Source organism: Poeciliopsis prolifica, unplaced genomic scaffold, assembly GCF_027474105.1.
Source record: "Poeciliopsis prolifica strain line A6 unplaced genomic scaffold, Auburn_PproV2 SCAFFOLD047, whole genome shotgun sequence".
In the NCBI taxonomy this organism is placed as follows: Eukaryota; Metazoa; Chordata; class Actinopteri; order Cyprinodontiformes; family Poeciliidae; genus Poeciliopsis; species Poeciliopsis prolifica.
In genome coordinates, this window is record NW_026562422.1 from 1,118,322 (window position 1) to 1,140,003 (window position 21,682).

The 21,682-nt window shown below is 41.3% G+C and overlaps 1 protein-coding gene across 3 annotated transcripts; it reads left to right on the forward strand.

Annotated features, from left to right (window-relative positions):
* Positions 1-242: 242 nt before the first annotated feature.
* Positions 243-21,486, forward strand: strn3 (striatin, calmodulin binding protein 3). 3 transcript variants are annotated; one of them, XM_055057150.1, is made up of 16 exons: positions 243-941; positions 10,125-10,228; positions 10,407-10,480; positions 10,558-10,636; positions 10,907-11,068; positions 11,183-11,321; positions 12,146-12,281; positions 12,817-12,956; positions 13,046-13,224; positions 13,571-13,618; positions 14,257-14,378; positions 15,251-15,418; positions 16,106-16,246; positions 16,323-16,430; positions 17,260-17,346; positions 17,676-21,486. In XM_055057150.1, the coding sequence occupies exons 1-16, from the start codon at positions 684-686 to the stop codon at positions 17,843-17,845; spliced, it is 2,115 nt and encodes a 704-aa protein (XP_054913125.1). In that variant the 5' UTR covers positions 243-683; the 3' UTR covers positions 17,846-21,486. The 3 variants fall into 3 exon arrangements, with proteins under 3 accessions (XP_054913125.1, XP_054913127.1, XP_054913126.1); XM_055057152.1 differs by lacking the exon at positions 243-941 and adding an exon at positions 5,747-6,240; XM_055057151.1 differs by lacking the exon at positions 243-941 and adding an exon at positions 7,900-8,619.
* The last annotated feature ends 196 nt before the right edge of the window (positions 21,487-21,682 follow it).

A 21,682-nucleotide genomic window follows, 5' to 3' on the forward strand; every position in this document is an offset into this window, starting at 1 on the left:
TGAAGAAATTTGGAAAATATGAGTAACAGGATTTAATTTCCTATTGAGATTCATGCAATGAATACATTTAATACAGACAAGCTGACTTTACATGAAATAAATATTTTTATTACAGCGTTCGTATGTATTTTCAGCATTTCTGGGTGACTTATTCGCTGTTGTGTGAAATAGTGGTTAAATACTTCTGTACTAAATATTTCCATAATCAAAATTGGAAAAAAGATGAAGGTGGTGAAATTTATATTTGTAAGTATTAAATTACATCAATTGCCAGTCTTTAGTATTCATTCGAGTAAAAACTAAAATAATATGCTCACATAAATTCAGATGTTTCTTGTTAAGGAACTTTCAGGTGTGCATTCCATACCAGCAGGGGGCAGTGGGGAACCTATTCTCTGGTTGCCCAAAGCCAGGGAAAATGTCAAAGACGAAGACGAGAATCCCGGTGGATGTACCGTCATGCAGCGCGCTGGGTTCTTCCAGAGAGCAGAGATGGCGGCCGGTTAGAGCTATACGTAAACACAGCATTTCCATTAAGCCGGACTCCCCGAAACGCTGAGGGGCAGCCAGCCTCACGCACCGCCGCGGTGACACCGCAGCAGTCACACGGGAGGTTCCCGGCGGACTTTTCGTTCAAACCGAGAAAATTTACAAACCCTACTTCCAAACAAAAACATTAAAACATGGACGAACACCCGGGAGGAGGTGCAGGAGGAGGAGCGGCCGCCCCGCGACAGCCGCCTTCACCGCAGCAGCACCAGCAGGGCAGCAGCAGCGGCGGTCCCCCTATCGGAGCAGTCATGGTCCCGCAGCAGAACGAAGACTTGCCCCGGCCACATCAGCAATACACTATTCCCGGGATCCTGCACTACATCCAACACGAGTGGGCCCGGTTCGAGATCGAGAGGGCACACTGGGAAGTGGAGAGGGCCGAACTCCAGGTTAGCGTCGTAGCTCCTTCCAGGCTAAACTCGGGCTATCCGCTCAGCTCCGGGTCACCCTGTGGTGAGGTGGTGATAGGAGGGGAGGTTTAAGAAGCGCTCAGCCCGACACGGAGGTGTGAAAGCCAGTCGGAGGGCTGGCAAACTAGAAATAACACCAGCTGCTTGACCGGAGCTAAGCATTAGCATCACATCCCCACCATGGATCAGTCTAGCTAACTGTAGCTTTGCCTCAGTGAAGTGTTATTGTCCGGGTAAAGCTGCCGGTCTGTTCTTTAGTTGAACTGAAACAAGCTGAAGGTTGGATCTGGTGAACGAGGCCTGATATCGGTACCAGCCCATCTGGGCCGGTCAGAACAGCTGGCAGTGGTGGTCATGTTGAAACATCTCAGGAAGTTTTCAGTTCATAGCTACAGGGATTATTAGAGTAATCAGATCAAGGACCTGCTGCCAGGTAAGGAGAGGCAGTCATCTTACTGCTGCAGGGGAAGATGGTCATAAGAGAGACATTAATTCTGTGACAACAATGATAGAGGACGTCTTAAACCTCTAAATGCAGTCTTATGAGAGGGTTAATTCGTCGTTCCCTTTATTGTTTGGATATGTTTTTTCTTCTGTTGACTCCATGAGAGCATCAATAACTGCAACATTTATGATTCAGAACATGATTGGATGCAGTTTTCGCAGCCACGCTTCTTCATGTTGTTGTTGTAGTGAAGTAGCTGCTTTGAAAAGGATTTTTTTTTGTTGGAGCTGTGTTTGTTTGTTTTTTATGAGGCCGTGTGCAGGAATACATTTGTAGCCAACAAAATTACGACTCGCTTTTATCATCGTAACAATCCCCCAAATTATTGTAATAAGAGTTTAGGTCTTTTTCTACATAAATCAGTGTAGGTCAGAATGTTATGTCTCCACATAACAAAGCGTCAGTTATCATTCAGTAGCATGTTAGAAAGATTTCAGTCAAATTATACTCCATCTTGTTTATGTTTCATTCCAGCTGAGTGGTGACAGACGCAACCTAACTCTGAAACTCAGTAGTTTACGGTTTCACCTTGCAGCATTTTATAATGTTAACATTAACATCAGAGGGATATTAGAAGTCTGTTTTTTGTGTCTCACATTTCAGGGATCTCCTTTATCATTTTGATGTCAGTGCTCAGTTTTTTTCCCAGAGTATTAGATCTCTGTGATGATTCCTATCACAGCAAGGCTACTTTGTGGTGAAAATAAAGCGGTGGTGAATGGAAGCAGTTGAAAATCACACTCTTCCACGCTGTGATAGTTTTGAGATTAAATTGCCTGACAGTAGAGAACATCTGTCTCGCCACTGACACTATCAATTCTTCTGAAGGGAACATTTCTTTCACATTCTTCATGGAAGACATTGCATGAGTGTTTTTTTATTTATTTATTAATTTTTTTCCTATTCATTCATATCCCTTTTTTGAGATCAGACCCTGATGTAAGGTGAAAATGCCTGGCTCATAATCTCCTTTATTCCCAATGCTGTTAAGTTGGGTGGAGTTCAGGTCTCTGTGAAGAACAACCAGGCTTCTCCACATCAGATGTACTCCTCAGTCATTTGTTGAAACTGTCATCATGTTATGATGGTTTGTTATGAGATAGATAATCTGACAAAAGATTGATCTCCACCTCCTCTCTGAGCTGCTATTGCCGCGTGAAGAAAAGCACCATTTCAATCAAAAGCAACCAATCAGACCCAGGAGGAGGGTCTTAGCACTGTCAATCAATTTCATGTACTCACTGCTAAATGTGCTAATGGTGGAGAAAGAACTTACTGTAACGAAAAACTGTTTATCTGCCGTCATTGGTGGCCATGCTAACTACTTTGCTATCAGGAGGAAGCTGCACCACTGCAAGGAGGGAGGTGGGGACAGGAGAATGAGCAGCGCCACATGGAGAGTGTTTGACAGCGCTATGGCCCTCCTCCTGCCTCTGATTGGTTGTTTCTAGTTAGCACTGAGAGAAGGTGATGGATTGTGATTACAAAAAAATTCACAGATTGTGTCTCATACCATACTCTCTCAACATAGTTACAGTTTCAAATATCAAAATAAACAAGTTCCATACCGCCGCTTTAACATCCACTCTGAACCAAACTTTACTTGCAGTCAGGCAAGTTCTCTTCTCCTGCCAAACCCACACCAGCTCCTTGGATTGGCAGACAGAGAAGCGTGATTTGTCACTGACATGGTGATACGAGCTGGACCGCTGCATCAGATGTTCTGCATTGCACTTGGTGATGTAGTCCTTGGATTGAGCTGTTGGGTCATGAATCTCTCTATGCACTCTTCTGGAGCTAATCTGAAGGCCACATCAAGTGTAGAGTTCCAGCGTCTGCCTGTACAGAAAGTTTCCAGTTTATTTGTACAGAACATTTCAGCGACGAGGCAGTGCAAAGTTCTTTACATCCTAAAACACCATACAGTCACTACTTATGAAATGAGAATTAAACATGACACTTTGTCAAAAATGTTGATTAATGTTCCGTTTACTTCTGATCAAAGGCAGCTCTACGCAGATGGGCTTCTAGCCTTGATTTAAAAGAACTCAGTGTTTCAGCTGTTTTGGAACACTAAGATTTTGGACGCTGGTTCCAGAGGATTGTGTGCCTCATCCATGGCCCACCACCTGATGGCTGAGATGTTGTTCCCACTCACTCCTTCTGTGTTTTAATACCACTAACAGCTGACTGTGGAGAATTGTAGATGTGAGGAAATGTAATGGCTGGACTTGTTGCACATGTGGTTTCCTTTCACGGCAGCTCCCGGGTTGTGTGCTGAACTGCTGCAAGCAAATCTGGCCTTAGATATGATTAGAACAGCTGGATTTAATGGCTGGGAGACTTCTGGCAAATTGAGAGTGTTTTTAAAGCAGCATCTAATGCTTCATAGCAGGAGCTCACATCCTGCTATACATCGTTAATGAAGATGGCCACTGGAGAAAGCAAAAAACAGCATTCAACAGGAAACGTGTGCATCGGGTCGGCTTGCGAAGGGCCAGAAACCCTCATTTGGAAATCAAGTTGATGAAGTTTAGAAATCTTTCAAAGTGGGAACTTTAATCAGGATTTATGGCATTTTCAGTCATTTCTAAGGATTAATTAAATTGGAGTGACCTAAATAAAGTTTGTCATACCCAAACGTAAATGTTTTGTTGCAGACATACATCCATCTGACATTTGTATGTTACTCAAAACCTTGTTTACTTCATTCCACAGATGATTCTGTGGCGTCTCTGGTCTTGTGCTCTTGCCTCATAAGCGTGGTCTGAGTCGATTCCACGATTCTGGAAGTCCATGGATGTGACTGAGGAACGCTCAGTGCTCCTACAGTGAGCAGGTTACTTTGCAGGCTCCAGTCAACGTGTCAAATATTTTTGTGCCAAGAGTATTTCAGCTTCTCAAGCTGCATTTTCTTATGACTGTTAAAGTCATAAGAAAAAAAAAATCAATGAATAAATTTAGTTGTGTTCCACAGAAAAATCTGCAAATATTTAACTGTGAACAGGATCCACTGTACCACCAACCGTCACTAGTGGAAAACCCTCACAACCGCGTAGAGCCGTGTTGTGGAGCTGCTCGTGGAAAAGCGCCATCAGTGACTCCATGTTTTGGGAGAAGGGGCAGGGTCTGTGTGAAAGGAGGCTGTAATTAAACAGCTTGGCCTACTGGGCCCTGTGCTGACAGCCTGATCCCAGCTGAACGCTATAAGTAGACCGGCCCAAAATAACCGCAATACGCACAACTTACAAACTAACTTATGCATTCAGTCATGGGAAAAGAAGGTATCCCTCTGTCATCTCCAGGGTTTTACTTTATAAGTAATCTCAGCTATACAACATTCTCAAATGATTTAAATATAACCTCTAGGACAAAACCAGATTCCATCATGTCACACTTTAATCTCACTGTACATGAGTAAAGTGACAATAAATTAATTGAGTCACTCATTTAACAGAGTTAAAAGATTTTACTTTCAGTCAAAAATGAAGAATAATTTCATCCCCTTTAATAATCCAATTTTACAACACATTAAAACCTGTTTCTTTCATAGTAGTTAAGTATTCATATGAATTATCGGAATAACTAATTGTTATAGAAACACTCAATTCCCATATATAATTTTGTATAAATCTTATCTGAAAACATTCTAATACACCTTTTCTATTTCAACACAAATTGAAGGTACTCCTTAATCCCAAATGGGAAATGAAATGTTGCTGTAACGTTAATTCAAGCAGGTCTGAAGAAGCCTCTAACAGGCACTGTCAGACTCATGAAGACCATGCTCAGGATTGTCCATAATTTCAAAAGAAGAATCCTTCTTTCCATGATCATCTTCACAGTTTACACAGTCCAGAATCAGAGCTAAACCAGAACCAGACCAGAACCAGCCTTCTTTATCAGACTATTGAGTGTTTTTATTTCCCTGGCTCTCAGGCTGCTGCAGGGTTTACCCCTGTGTATTATAAGCCTGGCGGGCCGCCAGGCTTTACTTGCCCCACACCAGACTAAGAGTCACTTGTTTATTTTAAACATGGTTATTGATGCACCAATAATAGTGACAGTACAGATGAATTAAGCTATGTTTATAGCTGGCTGTGGGGGTGTGCTCCAGTTTTGCGGTCGCTTTACCTGCCAGTTGGTGTCTTAAGCTATTATTTCCAAATTATGTTGCCTAATCATGTACGTCTGAATTTTTGTAACTTAACGTTTTAAGACTAAACATGGCGGACTGCTGATGGACTGACCTCGTACCTCTACCACTCAGAACAGCAGATTTTCTAGAGGAAACCCTGAGCTGCCCTAGCAGATGATGTCTGAAGAGATGGCACTCAACAACAGACTTCTAGAAGATCTGCAGCATCTTGCTGCAAACCTTGACGGAGCTTAGACGGAGCTTAGTTTCCACAAGAAGTCCAGTCTGCTCTGCTGCCTCTTATAGACACTTCACTGTTGAGTTGGCAAATATCTGTCCAGTCTGTCCAGATGAACACTGAGGTATTTTTACAGCTCAACCACCTTCACTTCTTTTCCCATGATGGAAATAATGTTTGACTTTTGGGAATCTACAATCAATTTTTTGTTGTTCACATTCAAGGTGACATGATTTTATCCAAACCATAGTACAAAGTGGACCACCAGCTCTCAGTACTCAGACTCTTGTCCGTCTCTGATTCACCCAACAACTGCAGACGTGTCTTGAGTATTTCTGTAGATGACAGGAGTCGGACTTGTGGTGGAAGTCTGAAGTGTACAGAGTGAAAAGCAAAGGTGAGAATACAGTGCCCTATGGTGCTCCTGTCGGCTCTCATTGATATATACGCTTGATGAAAATTGCATCATCTTGTTCTCAGAGAGACATCACCCCCACTTCTCGACACCAGGCCGGGTCCAACTATTTCAAAAAGAGTTGTGCGTTTGCCATGTTTTATGCGTAGATGCTCTCACATAGAAATACCTTCATTAACAGTGTCCAAACTTTCTACCAACTTGCAGGTTGTAAAAATATTTTTTACTTAAAAAAAAAATTCTGATTTAATTTAGCTCCTGCTTTTCTTTTTCCCAGCAAACAAAGCAATCTGGGTTTTTAGAAAAGGGATCTGTAAATGATTGTAGGATCTGAAAACTAACACAGGTCTCACACCTTCCCTTATTTCAAGAGACATACAGCGTCTCAAATATTTTGGAGTGTAGATTGTTATTTTCTAGGTGTATAAATGTATCTGTGGTCTATTCCCAGCAGCAGTAACACGATATGGACACTCTGTCTTTTAGAAGGCTGGCTGTATTTAGCGTTTTGAGGTGAGGATCGTTTAATAAAATGGTGTACCCAAGTCGCTTATAGAGTAAAAGTTCCTGAGTGTTTGTTTACTATAAAATTAGAAGGAAATTGGAAGATAAGTTTAATTAAAATATATACTTATTGTTATTCAAACCACTTTTCATTGAAGTAAAACTTTGAGCAGTTTTTGTCACACCTTGCCCAAAGTATGTTTGAATCCTTCTGAAAGGTCATTTTCTAAAGGCATATTTAAGCAGACAAGTAAGCCTAATTATAATGCATATTCCAATTTATTGAATATGATTGTATTCCATTCTTAAACTGTGGACAAACCTATGTTCAGGTTATTATCAAAAACAGCATTTGGTGACATACACACATAAATTTCAAACTCAGTAAGTTGAAAAGCATTCATACTGCAGCAATAGTTTTTGAAACATTAATATAATGATAGTTTAACTTCTTTAACTAGGACAAAATCAATAAGTATGATGGAATTTAGCCCTTATTTTGAGAAAATATAGAATGTGTAAATGTCGCATTCATTTTTTGCAAATCAACAGACAAGATGAATCTTCAGAGTCACATAAAGACAGTTACAAAGTCGGCCTTCTACCACCTGAGGAACATTTCCAATATTAAAGGACTAATGTCTCAGCAAGATCTAGAGAAACTCATCCACATGTTTATCTTTAGTCACCAATTACTGCAACAGTGTCTGCACACATTAACCTAATAAATCTCTCCTCCAGATGCAGCTGATCCAGAACCATGCCTGCTGCTGGTGTTCTGACTGAAACCTGGAAGATAGAAAACATCACCCAGTTCTACAGTCCTTCACTGAGAGAATAGACTTTAAAATACTGATTTGATTTATAAATCACTGAATAGCTGAGCAGCACAATATATTAAATATCTGCTGCTGTTGTATCAACCTTCCAGAACCTCTCTGGTCTTTTGGTTCTGGTTCTGCTTTGCATCCAGAACCAATCGTGGAGAAGCAGCATTCAGTTTCTATGCACCACAAATCTGGAATTAACTTCTAGAAAATGGAAAAACAGCCTAAATACAGTTTCTTTAAATCTAGACTAAAATCCATTTATTTAGAACTATTTTTTGGCCAATATAACTAGAACTTAGATTCATTGTAATCTTTAATCTAACATTTTATGATGATGAATTTTGATGACATTTGACAAAATGTAGCACACTCACTTAAAGGAGCTACAATTTAACTTGACAGCTGAAATGTGCTGTACAAGGAACCATCCCTATATCAACTTTGAGCAAATGATTAACTATGAATAATTGTTTTTTTAAAAAGTGATTGTATTGTGATATTATTTTTGATAAACCTACGACATCCCACAGGTTAGTGTGAACCTAACCTCTTTTGCCCCTGCTGTGCCCCTGTGGGCCACCGTAGCTGTGTGGCATCTTCACTCAGACCAGACGCTGGTCAGTAATTCTCCTCTCGTCCTGTTCCACCTCTGCGGTTTCACATCGAGCCCGGCAGACGTTGCCTCAGTCTTGAAAACTTGTAAAAGGACTGAAGTGTGTTTTCATGATGGCGTTGTTCAGAGGAATGTCCCCGATGACTCATGTCCTTACATAGCCTGCTCTGATTTGTCAGCCTGGTGGATCTGGGACAGATGGGTCACTACATGTACAGACGACTTCGTCATGGTTGTTGCCTGGATCCTACCTGTACTGTGAGGGTGCTTCACCCGTCTAAACGCAGGGCACTGGTCAGGTTTTAATCTTGTTGAGTGCCAGAGAGCTGTGCAGCGTCATTCCCTTAAAGCTGAGCCAGACCCAGAAGTGAAACCTGACCCAGGGCTGAAAAATGGACCAGAATGGAAACTGAGGTACTGTGTTTATTCAGTGGTGGAAAATGTTGAACTAACTTCTACGGAGTGCTGCACTGGAGCAGCTGGCATGACTGCATAGTGTGAGCAGAAATATGAGGCTCCAAGTCATTATTACATTGTGCTGTCATCACACAGTGGTCCCCACCACTGCACACACACACACACACACACACACACACACACACAGAGAGATTAACTTGCTTTCAAACGTTTCTGTGGTAATACTAGCTGACCTTTGCAAATGACACCTTTGTAAATTATTCATTTCAGTATCGGTGCTTTATCAGTTTTTTCTTCTTCAAAAGCAAACAGCTGCCATGTTCTCCCAGAATTCTGTGTAGGGATCCGGTTTCAGGATCCGTGTTCTTATTAAGACAACAAGCTGGAGCCTCAAGTTGTTTTCTTCAGTATTCCTGTGGAAATGTTTCTCTCTTGACTCAACAAGAGAAAGTCCAGAGTAAATTAGAGTGGATGAATTTTGTGTGTTCAGTTGCAGATTTCCATTGAAAAGCAATCTGGGTAAACGCATCGGAACCAGATTTCCTTCAAAGCAAGTCCCAACTTGTGCTGAAAGATCCGTGCAGGACGTACATATACTACTTTACTGCACTTCGTCCACATTGATTCATTGATTTTAATATAAAATGTCAGACTTTTTTTTAAAATTATGTTAATTCCAGTAACATACTCAGGATAGGTAGACAAGTAAAAAGAAGCAAAATGTCCTGTTAAACGTTTACTTATTGTTTTTCATTATCATTTTTATATGTGTGAAACATAACTGTCTCTGCAATATGAAAATTTGAGCAGATGTTATCTGATATTAATCTTGCCGTTAAGGTTGAAAACCGATATTTACTGAGATTATTCATATTTTATTACCCTTTAAAGAACGACTTTCACCTGTGCTTCAGTTAGACTTTCCACAATACTTTACTGCATCACTGTCGAAAATTAAAAATCAACTGAAATCGATGTTACATTAGCATCCTTCTTTCCAAGCTTCCAGCAGCTCCTTGAACCAGCTGAAGGCTCCTGCAGCTATGGAGGGCCAAAAGGGAGAAAATTAAATATAAAAATTGTTAGTCATTAATTATATGTACCCTGAAATAAATTAAATGTTTAAGTAATTTATTTGATACACATTTTATTAGCTATTATTGAATCATTAAAATGCAAAATTGTAAAAGCCGATGCAGATAATTAATTGAATGCGTATTATTTCACGCTTCCTGTTCCTGCAATACATTTTTGCACAATGCTATATTTTTATCTCATCCATCAGAGCTGAAGGCGGAGCTAACACTGATCTGTTGAACTCACCTAGTTTAGCCTGATTATTTTAAATCTATTTTGTAGAACTGACAAATCAAATAAATGTTTCACAAATCACAAACTAGGTTGCAAATATTTAGCTTTTTCTGTATATAATCTAGTGCAGGTTTGAAGTGGCTAAATGTCATACTTCAATAGAATTCTGTTGTGTGTGTGTTTCTCTCCAGGCCAGGATAGCGTTCCTGCAGGGGGAGAGGAAGGGCCAGGAGAACCTGAAGAATGACCTGGTCAGGAGAATCAAAATGTTAGAATATGCTTTAAAGCAGGAAAGGTAAGAAACGGGTCTTAATTTTCTGTTTACTTTTCCTCGGGTGCCAGTCTTACTATTACTCATATCGCTGCTAATATGGGAGTATATCTATATCTATGTGGAAATATTATCTGTAATCATCGTGCGTGACAGTAACATGACAGATTAATTAACGTTATTCTTTGTTTCTCCTCCTCAGAGCGAAATACCACAAGTTAAAATATGGAACAGAGTTAAACCAAGGAGACATGAAGATGCCAATCTTTGAGTCAGGTAGGTGTTGCAGGAAGATCAGTTCCTGCTGTGAACCTGACTGGAAGGCTCAGCTTGTCTCTCTTCTCTCCTTGAAGACACCAAAGAGTCGGAGGTCTCTGCTGTCCCGGCCAACAGTCAGCTAATGTGGAAACAAGGCCGGCAGCTCCTCAGACAGTAAGACCCGCCCTTCAGCGTGACCATGAGAGGATTTGTAGAGAAACTATATGACAACATCCCTCCCATAATGAGTCATTGAACTGAAATTGAATTTGCATTTTGTATTTCCAATATTGTCCAGGAAGTGTTTTAGGTCCTAAATTAAAACTGTGTAGAATGTTCCAATTTTTTATCCGATTAATCACCAGAATCACTGATTACTAAATTAATCATTAGTTGCGGCCCTAGTTCAGCTCATAATCCACTGTGATGTCATGTTGTGTTCAGGTACCTTCAAGAAGTTGGATACACAGACACCATCTTGGACGTTCGCACTCAGAGGGTTCGCTCTCTGCTCGGCCTGTCGGGTTCTGAGCAGAACGGATCGATGGAGAATAAGAACCTGCAGCACCTGATCAATGGAACAGAGCGCTGCAAAGACCCCAAGAGGTACACACACACACACACACACACACACACACCTCAACCAGGCCCTCCTGCGCCAACCATCCATCCTCACCTGGTACACAGAGCATGAGGGGTTAAAGTGTTTGCTCTGTGCAGGATTCCAAATGACAATCTGGAGACGTTCAACTTCCTGGAAAACGCAGAGGACAGCGATGAGGAGGAGGATGAGGAAGGAGACCTGATGGATGACATCAGCTCTGACAAACAACACAGACCTAAAAAACACAAGCCTAACGTAAGGCAGCCAAACTTCCTCCAGTTAGACTTTATGACAAATCATTTCTCCTGGATGTGGTTCCCATGATGTTACCAGCTGCATCGCACCAGCGGCTAAACACACTGACAGACAAAACGAATGCAAAGAAAAACGCTGCAATCACAGAAAATAAAAGCAAAAATCTACAGTCATCAAAACAAATGCAAATGAAAAATGCTGCCACAATAAACAAAATGCTGCAATCGCAGGAAATAGGAGCAAGGAGGAAAACGCTGCACAAAGAAAAAAATATTTTTAGTATGAAATGCTGCAAATTCGCTCCACAACACCACTAGAGGGAGTCAAACAAATAATCCTTTGAGACTTGACCATAGACTTCCACATGTTTAAGGTAAATAAGGGACGTCATGATTGCATTTTCTAGAAACTGAGATTTCTCTCAAAATTTGAGTTTTCCCAGCAAATTTCTGACTCGTCAAACTCAGAAGTTTTCTTGTTCTAGAAAATTTCTCAGTTTTAAGGCACACATTTATTCTTCCATGATTTTTTCTATCTTCAGTTTTTCTGTGTTTGCAGCATGTGTATTTGTTATGTAAAGTATGTCTCTTTGCTTCTATTTTATGAGATTGAAACATTTTTTTCAGCTGCATTTTTCCATTGATTTTGTGTTTTGGAGCTTGCGGCGTGTTTTGTGTGTCAGCCTTCTAAGTTTTTTCTAGAAAATTTTTAGCAGAAATGAAATGTACTCTGTTTTTTTTCTGGTTTTTTTTCCTATCTCTCCTGGTCATTGTATTTGCCTGACCCTGCCTCCTTCCTTTCTTTCTCTGCCTGGCATGGTGCAGATAGGGAACGAGGGCCTGGCATCAGAGGACGACGCAGACACAGAGGAAGCCCTGAAGGAGTTTGACTTCTTGGTGACAGCAGAGGATGGAGAGGGAGCCGGAGAAGCTCGCAGCTCTGGAGACGGGACGGAGTGGGGTGAGACCTATAGGAAACTCTGATTAACAGTTTAGATGCCCATATCAACTAATCTTGTAAAGAATCTAGAGACACTGTTCTTCAGACCTTCATGTATTATTGGCTTCAGTGTCTTGAAGGCTGGTCCTGTAGTTTCTCTCAGATTTGTTAATCAGGAAGTCCTCCAGAAGTCCTAGCAATGCTAGGTTTCATCTGTTTGACTGGAGCTCAGAGAAGCATCCACAGCAGACTGCCGACTCTTCAGACAGCTTCAGACTATTTTTATAGTTTGGCTGATGCTCAATATCTGGATGTTTTATTTATTAGATTTAAAAAAAAAGAACGTTTATCATTTTCCTTCCATTTCATAACAATGCTCTTAATTACAACACATTGAACCTGGTAATGAATATATAATGGCTTCATTTTGTCTGCAGCAGAAGTTTTATTTGCTCCGTATCCGTCTGAAGATGCTGAATGTTTCAGACGCTCCCTGTCATCCTGGAAGGAAGCGACTTTAGTTTCAACTCTTGTTGAATCGGTTTTCTCTTTGCAGCGGAACCGCTACCGTTCCCCTCCGGTGGAGGGAAGTCCTTCCTGCTGGGAGGGCCGGACGACGTGCTGGAGAGTGTGTTGGGTTTGGGGGACCTGGCGGACCTCACCGTCACCAACGACGAGACGGACTTCGGCTACGATGTAAGAAAACCTGTTGAGGTTGTACTGGGACGAAAAATGTAATGGACAAAATCCCACTGTTCCTCTGTGTCCCTGTGTGTCCCCACCAGCTGTCGTCCAGTAAAGAATCTACGTTCAGGAAGACGTGGAACCCTAAGTACACGTTGCGGAGCCACTTCGATGGCGTCAGGGCGCTGGCTTTCCACCCCGTGGAGCCCTGCCTGGTCACCGTGTCTGAAGACCACACCCTGAAGCTGTGGAACCTGACCAAGACCGTCCCAGCCAAAAAGTACGCTGACTCAGCACAACACATCGGCTCTGCCGTCGTCCATAGTTATGTCAAATACACTCCTTCTATAACATCTCAGTCATTTAATCTAAACTCACAGACGCATTGCGCACAGTGATAATGTTTTGATCATCTTTTAACTTTCCATTCATATTGGATGCAGCCAGCACTTTGTGAACAAACTGTGTCTCTAGTCAGGTTCAGTTTGAGCAAATACGTAAAAACCATATTTTTTAAATAAAAGTAGTGCAGCTTTAAGAGCTCATTTAAGAAAAGGAGAGCTGCAGCCATGATGAGCTGAACACCAACCTGCTGAACACCAACCTGGATCTTCTCTCTGTTTCAGAAGTGCCTCTTTTGATGTGGAGCCCATCTACACATTCAGGGGTCACATGTAAGTATCCTCACTCCTGTACAGACGCACACACACACACACACATGTTTTGTTGGAAAGGCTTTTCAGAGGCTTAGATGAAGAATCACTGCTTTATGAACCCCGGTCCTCATAAACGGTTGGATTAGTGTCTGAAGGTAGAATTATTCATTTTCTGTAGCGCTGAAGTTTTGACAAACCAGCCTTTCTAAATTCTTCCACTTCACTCAAAAGCTCCCGCTGAATAAGATAAAGTTGATCCACAGTCTGGAGAAGCATATGGAGTTGGTTTTCAAGGTGTGGGTTAGGATGGAGAAAGAAAGCTGAAGTCTAGAACATCATGTTTGTGACTTTATTCCAGGTCTGGTCATCAGCATCCAGATCTCAGTAGGAATATCTGCAATAAGTTCACAGAGAACTTTTTTTATTCCTCCTTCAATATTGACCCTAAAATAAACAAATAATAATTCTGCTTATTTCAGGAACTTTATCAAGTTCCAGAGCATGATGCTGCCATCTCCGTTTTTTTACTGGGAAAACTGTGTTGTTTCAGTGATGGTGTACATTTATGTTAAATATTTTGTCTTGGAAACATTTGCTACTGATAGTGTTTATTTCCTGAAAGAATATTTGAATTTATTTCCGTCTTTTCCTTCCAGCGGCCCGGTTCTCTCCTTGGCCATGACTTCCAGCGGTGAGCAGTGTTTCAGTGGAGGCATCGACTCCACCATCCAGTGGTGGAACATCCCCAGCTCTAACGTCGATCCCTATGACACCTACGGTACTGACATGATCCACTGGATCACTGCTGATCAGCTCCCTGTTCTCTGCTCTTTCACATTTAAATCAGAAACTTTGGATTTCTGCAGAATGTTGAGTGAAAAGTTTGACTTTCAGCAGCAGAGTCTGCCATCTTAGAAAACACTTCTGATTGTTTTGATCTTCTTCAAGCTGCTTTCTGAGTCTTTAGATGAATGAAACACAACAGCTAACGATTACTTCTGGATTCAAGTAATCAGTTATTCTGATAAAATCGGATTTAAAAAGGTGCTACATTCTGGAGATTTTCTTAATTACGTCTTTTACTTTCAAATGTGGCGATAAATAATTAAACTCTTATTTCAAAAAAGAATTATTTTATAGGCTAAAATGTAATAACGACAATCCTTTAATGAACTCTTGATCACTTATATCGAAGGAAGACTCAGCAGCTAATGATTGATTACTAATTGGACAGCAAAAGGTGATCTTTAATAGGATATTTATTTTTACAGGATTTGAATCAGGTAAAGCTAAAAATAATTACTAAAGTAGTTGACAATTATTTCAATAATCAATTCATCACAATTGATCCATTTAATCATTGAGCCTGAATGGATCTTGAATGGTTGATGAAGGTTCAGCAGGACTAATCTACTGCTCTGTGTGATGTCATCAGAAAACCTGGGACCAACTGTGTGTAAAAGCCTCCCAGCTTAAATCTGCACCTTTTTATTACGTTGTTTTCTACATTGATTCGTTGGTTCTTGGATGAACTCTATTCTTTATTTAGTGGAATCAATGAAGAAACGGTTCAGATGGTGCCTTACAGTGAAATCAGAAGTTAAGCTGTAGTAAAATCCCTCTTATAGTTTCGTGTTGTGCTGCTGGCAGATTGCAGCGTCCTGGCGGGGTCGCTGCTGGGTCACACCGACGCCGTGTGGGGATTGGCTTACAGCGGCATCAAGAACCGCCTCCTGTCCTGTTCCGCTGACGGAACCGTCAAGCTGTGGAACCCCGTGGAGAAAGACCCCTGCATCATCACTTTCAACACAAACCATGGTGAGCGGCAGATTACACTCAAGACACACCGATCCACTTCTGATACCGGCATCTGAGATTTTGTATCAGCCAATACTAAATCTCAGTGTTGGCCAAGAAACAATACTGAGATTTATCTCAGTATCTCGGTCCAATACGTATTGAATCGGATCTGTACAGAGAAACAGCGCAATTGACTTAAAATGGTTCTTTTTTTAAATACATACAAATGAATTTGCTAACTCTGCACCAGAACAGTTAAATACAGTAACAGCTTCCCAGCTGGTCAAACATGGGAAAACAACTTTAATTTGTTCAGTCATTGCAGTTAGGAGAGAAACAGCCAATGGAAAATAAGAAACTAAGAAACTGATAAAAACAATAGGTTGACTATTTTGGCCATACATGTGAAAATAAAGTGAAACAAACCAGAAAGAGCAATTATGAATTCTAAATATAATGTCAAATATGTAATAAATCATAACATCACTCAGAGCACAGAGCATAGAATTTGAGTGAGTAGATCTGCCTTTTGGATCGGAAACATTGCCACGATACCCGATCTAGAATTTTTTCTAGATCAGGAACGATACAGATATTGATATTGGATCGGTGCATCTTTAGGTTATACCAGATTAATTATGAGTTCAGCAGAACGGAGCAGGAAGTAACTGAGCAGAACTTCCTGCCTTGCCTCCCTCTCTGCAGAGCATGGAATCCCCACAGCGGTAGACTTTAACGGTTGTGACCCCGCCCACATGGTGGCATCCTTTAACAACGGAGACGTGGCGATATACGACCTGGAAACGTCCCAGACTGCACTGGTGCTGAAGGGTCAAGGAGACAGCAGTAAGGTTCACTCTGGTCACTGACACTCATCTCCATAACCTGTCACCTCTGACCTTTCCTCTCCTGCCCCGCTCAGCCGTCCCGGGTTTGAATCACATCAATAAAGTGGTGAGTCACCCCACGCTGCCCGTCACCATCACGGCTCACGAGGATCGCCACATCAAGTTCTTCGATAATAAGTCAGGTCAGTCTGCTGACCGCCGGGTTCCACCTGGACCAACACATTATTGATTTCTTTTTATTTTTTATCACTTTTATTATTTTGTCTTATTATATTGATTGTTCTATTCTTATGACTTTTAACAATAATATTGCTCTCGTCTTTTTTGTATATTTATAAAGTGAAACAGCTGCAGGAGAGAGGAACAGAATGTCAAAAAAAAACCTGAAAATTTTTTAAACACATTTTCAGTCTGTAAACGCACCATGACTCACTGTCACATGACCAGCCTCTTTCTCTTCCTCCATCAGAAAGAAATGACAACAAGATGGAAATAAACATCATGGTTTGACTGATAGAGAATGTTAAAGAATCATCACCCGTGATATCAGTCACTAATATAGATATATCTCACATTCCTCCTCCTAATATAACGAATATAACAGATTTCATGAACTCAACAGGACTTCAAATGTAAAATTAAGTTATTAATACCAACTAGACAGAAGAAGTATTGTCTAGCATAGATCCTTCTTGTGTGCAGGAAGGATGTCCTGTAGCGGCCTGTGTCACATTGTTTGTAAAGAGGCTTCTGACAGACGACACTGTTGTTTAATAATTCTCTCATAAAGAGGACACTCTCGGGTTTTCATAGGTTTATTATTATTATTAAATGTTGAAGAGATGTGATCTGCTCCAGCTTTCAGGCTAGCTGCTGGAAGGAGGAAGGAATGAACTTTCAAATCGATATGTCTCTAAAATAAATAGGTTTTACTAAAACTTGAGGTGAATTGCTATAATGTTGCATAGATGACTTTTCAGCCCCATCTGAGGGAGTTTGTCCTCTGTGCAGGTAAAATGATCCACGCCATGGTGGCCCATCTGGACGCAGTGACCAGTCTGGCTGTGGATCCTAACGGGATCTACTTGATCTCTGGCAGTAAGTCTCCTAACGTCTCATAAAGCTCAGAGTGATTCCAGGTGTCAAACTGTTCATAACAGTGTCTTTTGAAATGATTGGGCCCAGCAGGGTTCATTAACAAATGAACATATAACTATATAAATTAACTGCTGTTTAAAAAAAGAAATATTTTAAGTTGATTCAGCAGTTTTTCTGTATGGGATCGGTATTGACCGATACTAACTGTAGAGATATCAGTAGTGAAGTCAGTGGATTGGTGCATCCGTAGCTTCAGCTGAAGTAACTGGAACCATGCGGAGTGAAGCGGCGGTTCGGTTGACCAACATGTCTCCTCTTCTCCGCCTCAGGTCACGACTGCTCCCTGCGGCTCTGGAACCTGGACAGTAAAACGTGTGTGCAGGAGATCACGGCTCACCGTAAGAAGAGTGAAGAGGCCATCTACGACGTGACCTTTCACCCATCCAAAGCCTACATCGCCTCCGCCGGAGCCGACGCCCTGGCCAGGGTCTATGTGTAGATGAGAGGAGAGGTGCTGCGCTGCGCCGCGCCGCGCCGCGCTCAGACGTAGCCAGGATTCAGGTCTGTTCACATCCATCAGACGGCAGCAGCAGACTGAGACGCCCACACACATGCAGCCGCCCCGCGCCGCTGCCTTCGCCCACTGAATGCAGCGCATCTGATCTGGCCAATCAGTTTCCTCTCTAAGGCGGTGTCCAGCAGGCTGACCGTGGCCGGCCTGGCCTGACCCGGCCCAGCCCGGCCTCCTCGTCATGTTGAACTCTAGTGCAATCTCCACATGCAGATGTAGGAACATTAAAGGAAAAATCCCCCCAAATGCAGCTGATGGGTGGAGCTGCTCCTCTCTGCTGACGGATTGTGTCCATCCCATCAACTCTTTGGCTCAGTCTCCATCACTGTCACCTCCTTATTTGTGCCATGGTCAAACATTGCATCATGGGATTTTAGGTTTTAAAACATCCACTCGCAGGAAGGCAGTTGGTAAGTTAGTGAGAATGTTTAACAGTGACGTGTGTCTTCATCATCTTAATTGTTATCAAGTTCAAAGGATGGATTCTTCACTGTTACAGTACAAGCTAGACGTCTGCAGTCAAAATGACATGTTTGGTCCTTGACGTTTTCTGTAGTGACAAAGTTTCTCTTGGAAGAATCAAGTCTGAAATTAAGTATCACTGCTTTCATGTTATTTCTGAGTGAAGGAGGAAGTTCTCACTGTTTTCCAGACCCATTCAGCCTCAGGAGGCTTTACAGTGCAGCTACGTTTACTGAAGGACCCATCTTCAGATAGTCATCAAGATGTCTGCTGAGAGAATAGAGAAATGACGAGGAAACGTGTCTGATCAGACCAACCCAGGGACAGATCTGGTTTAGTGATGGAGCAAGAATTAAACTGTTGCTTCTGGTTTTATCAGTGTTTCGTCCTAAACGGTTCTAACAGAACCTTCTGCTGATTTTTCATTCAGCCTGTAGAGCAAAAGTCTCTGACAGCAGGGATCATGTGAGGAGACTTTTTTTTAAATGTTTCAATCCAGTGTTAAAGTAACTACACAGTCACTGTGATGTTGCTCTAGCTAAACTCCACACAGTCCTGCACTGCTTCACTGTCACATGACTGAATGTGGCCAATTGTCACATTGCTGTTTCTCCTGAAACACAAACAGCAATTCGACAGCAGTGAGCATCGGTTATTAACCAGTTTATGAAGCAACATAAACTGCAGAACGAGATACTGAACATTTCTCCACTGCAGGGAAGATATTGACTACTCTCAACATAACCCCACTTCAAAAGGCAGATGTTTGTTTTCTGTTATTGACATCTTTATAAAACATTTTAAGTTCATGTGCTGCTTCCTGTTTGTATGAGGACACTAGGAAAACTCAGGCTGCAACTGACAGGTTGAGTTGCTGCTGCCCCTACTGGTGTGGAGGTTCAGTTTATAGAAGTTATCTGAGAAAAAAAAATCTAAAAATCCTTTTTTGTCTTTTGTCAGTAATCTGTGACTGAACATTTGCCTTCACAAAGGTAAACGTTAAAGTGCATCAGCAGTGTGTAGAGAAGCCAGCAGGGGGTGCTAACATCTATCAGGACACTAAAGAAGCAGAAGCTCTACATGATCTGAACTAATCGACAAATAAAGCCGGTTTGTTTCATGTTCATATCTAACAGTTTGGGTAATTATTTTCCATTCAGCCTGAGAATCACGGAGCCTGACAGACAAACGGGGGATTTTTCCTTTAAACCTACAGAGACAAAGTCTGGACTGAAGTGAACATCTGATGTTTGATCTCTGATTTCTCTCCTTTTTTTAAAAAAAAAAGAAAAATATTTAAATGTGCTGATGTTGCCAGGAAAATGTTTTAGCAGCTGTACAGTTTTGAAGAAATTTAAATTAAGAAATGGAAAAAAAAAAACCCAACATGAGTGAGTTTATGTGTTGGAAAAACCTGCCGAGCGATCATGGCTGGTGAAATGTCTGATGGCGCGTAAATCTGACGAGGGTCAGAGCGCTTTAGAGCGCAGCCCCGCCTCTAAAGCGGAGTATTTTTGTTTGTGTGAAAGAAAAAAAAAAGGTCTAGTTTTTATAATCCTTTTTATAAAAATATTGTTACTGGAGCGGAGGAGCTGTCCTGTCGCCTGGTGACTAACTTCACTGCCACAGATTAAAGAGCTGAAGTCACACGGAGGAAATGAGAACGGTTCAGATGAAACACACTGGATGGATGGTTTAATAAGAACCTAAATGTTATTGAAATCAGGTATGTAAAGAACAGACACAGGTCAGCACCATGTTATGCTGTTAGACAGCAGCTGCTCTCACACTGGTGTCACTGGCTGATTACAGCAGCAGAGCCAGAAATAATCTGTTGTTCTCATAGTTCAGAAAGAGAAATCGGATAAAATGAGTGTCGAGTCAAAGCTTTAGAAACTAAATCCCTCTGCTCTCCCGAAATTCTCCCTCTGAAAGCTGGAAAAATAAATACGTCTGATCTGATCTCATAATAGAATGACATTGCTTCTGACTTTTTACATCAAAAATGTCTGAAGTATGGATCCAAACTGTAAAGCCAATGTCGACATCAGGGGTGTCCAAAGAGTGGCCCGGGGGCCATTTGTGGCCCTTGGATTGATTTTTCTGTGGATTGAGCTTCTTTTTTTTTTTTTAATCAAGTTAAAATAAACATAATTTTCTTACAATGGAAAATGTAAAGTGCAATATAAAATATTCATTTTTACAACCAAGCTTGTATAATAAGCAGAACCGCATCTATCCAGAGACTTTTACTTCACGCTGAATCCAAATTATCTTTATTTATGAAACTTGGTTAAATATTGACAAGCGTTTTGAAAGGGACACAAATCCTTGTTTGATAAATTTGTCCAAAACCCAAAGAATTGGAAAGCTGATGTCATAATATAGCAAACGTGTAAAATCCTGGAGGGATCTGACCACTTTATTTGTTGGATTGTAGTGTTTATTTTGTTTCTTGGCCTATGATTACATTTAGAGGTTTGGACCTCCTGCTCTGTTCCACTGAGTCTTTATTTCTGGTGTCGCTGATCCGACTGAAGTCGTTTTCCAGTGATGAGACGTTTAGTGACCCGCTCAGCTGTGGTTCTTCAGGGCCGACGGACTCCTCGTCCTCACATCACCTCCGTCAGTGTTTGGCTCCTGTGTGTGTTTCTGCAGATGTTACTGACCTCACACACACACACACATCTAGAGTGTGTTTTAGCAGAAAGCAGCCCATTGGAGCTCCTAGGAAAAGTGGTCTTTGAGTAGCCATCTTTTAGGATGTGACTTCATTGTTGTGCTTTGTTCTGATGCACAGTTTTAGTTTGACTTTTTGTTTGTTTGAAGAGTTCCTAACCTGAGTGGCTTCTGGTTGATCACAAGTCCAAATAAATGCTTTTGTTTTAAATAAGACTAAGATCAACTTTTTAACTCTGTGTGTCTGAAGCATGGTTAATCCAATAAACTATTTTTTGTAGTCTTTCCATGAAAACAAGAAAAATGCAGTTTAGAGGTTGTTTTTTTTATAAACTGAACCGTTTTTCAGAACTGTACCACAGAGCAGAATACAGCAGTTGTTAAAGTATATCAAATGTCTATTATGAGTAATAAATGTTGTACCTGTACAGTTTGCTGCTTCACTTCTTGTGTGGAGACTATTACTGCACTAAAGGCAGAACTCTAAAGTTCCAGAAGTTTTTGTTTTCCTTGCTGATTGTGTATTTACTCATTTCTGTGAAATGATTCAATAAGTTTCTGGTTTTTACCTTTTCCACCCTAAAAGCCAGAGTCCAGTTTGCTGCTGGGAGAAAAACTGCTGGT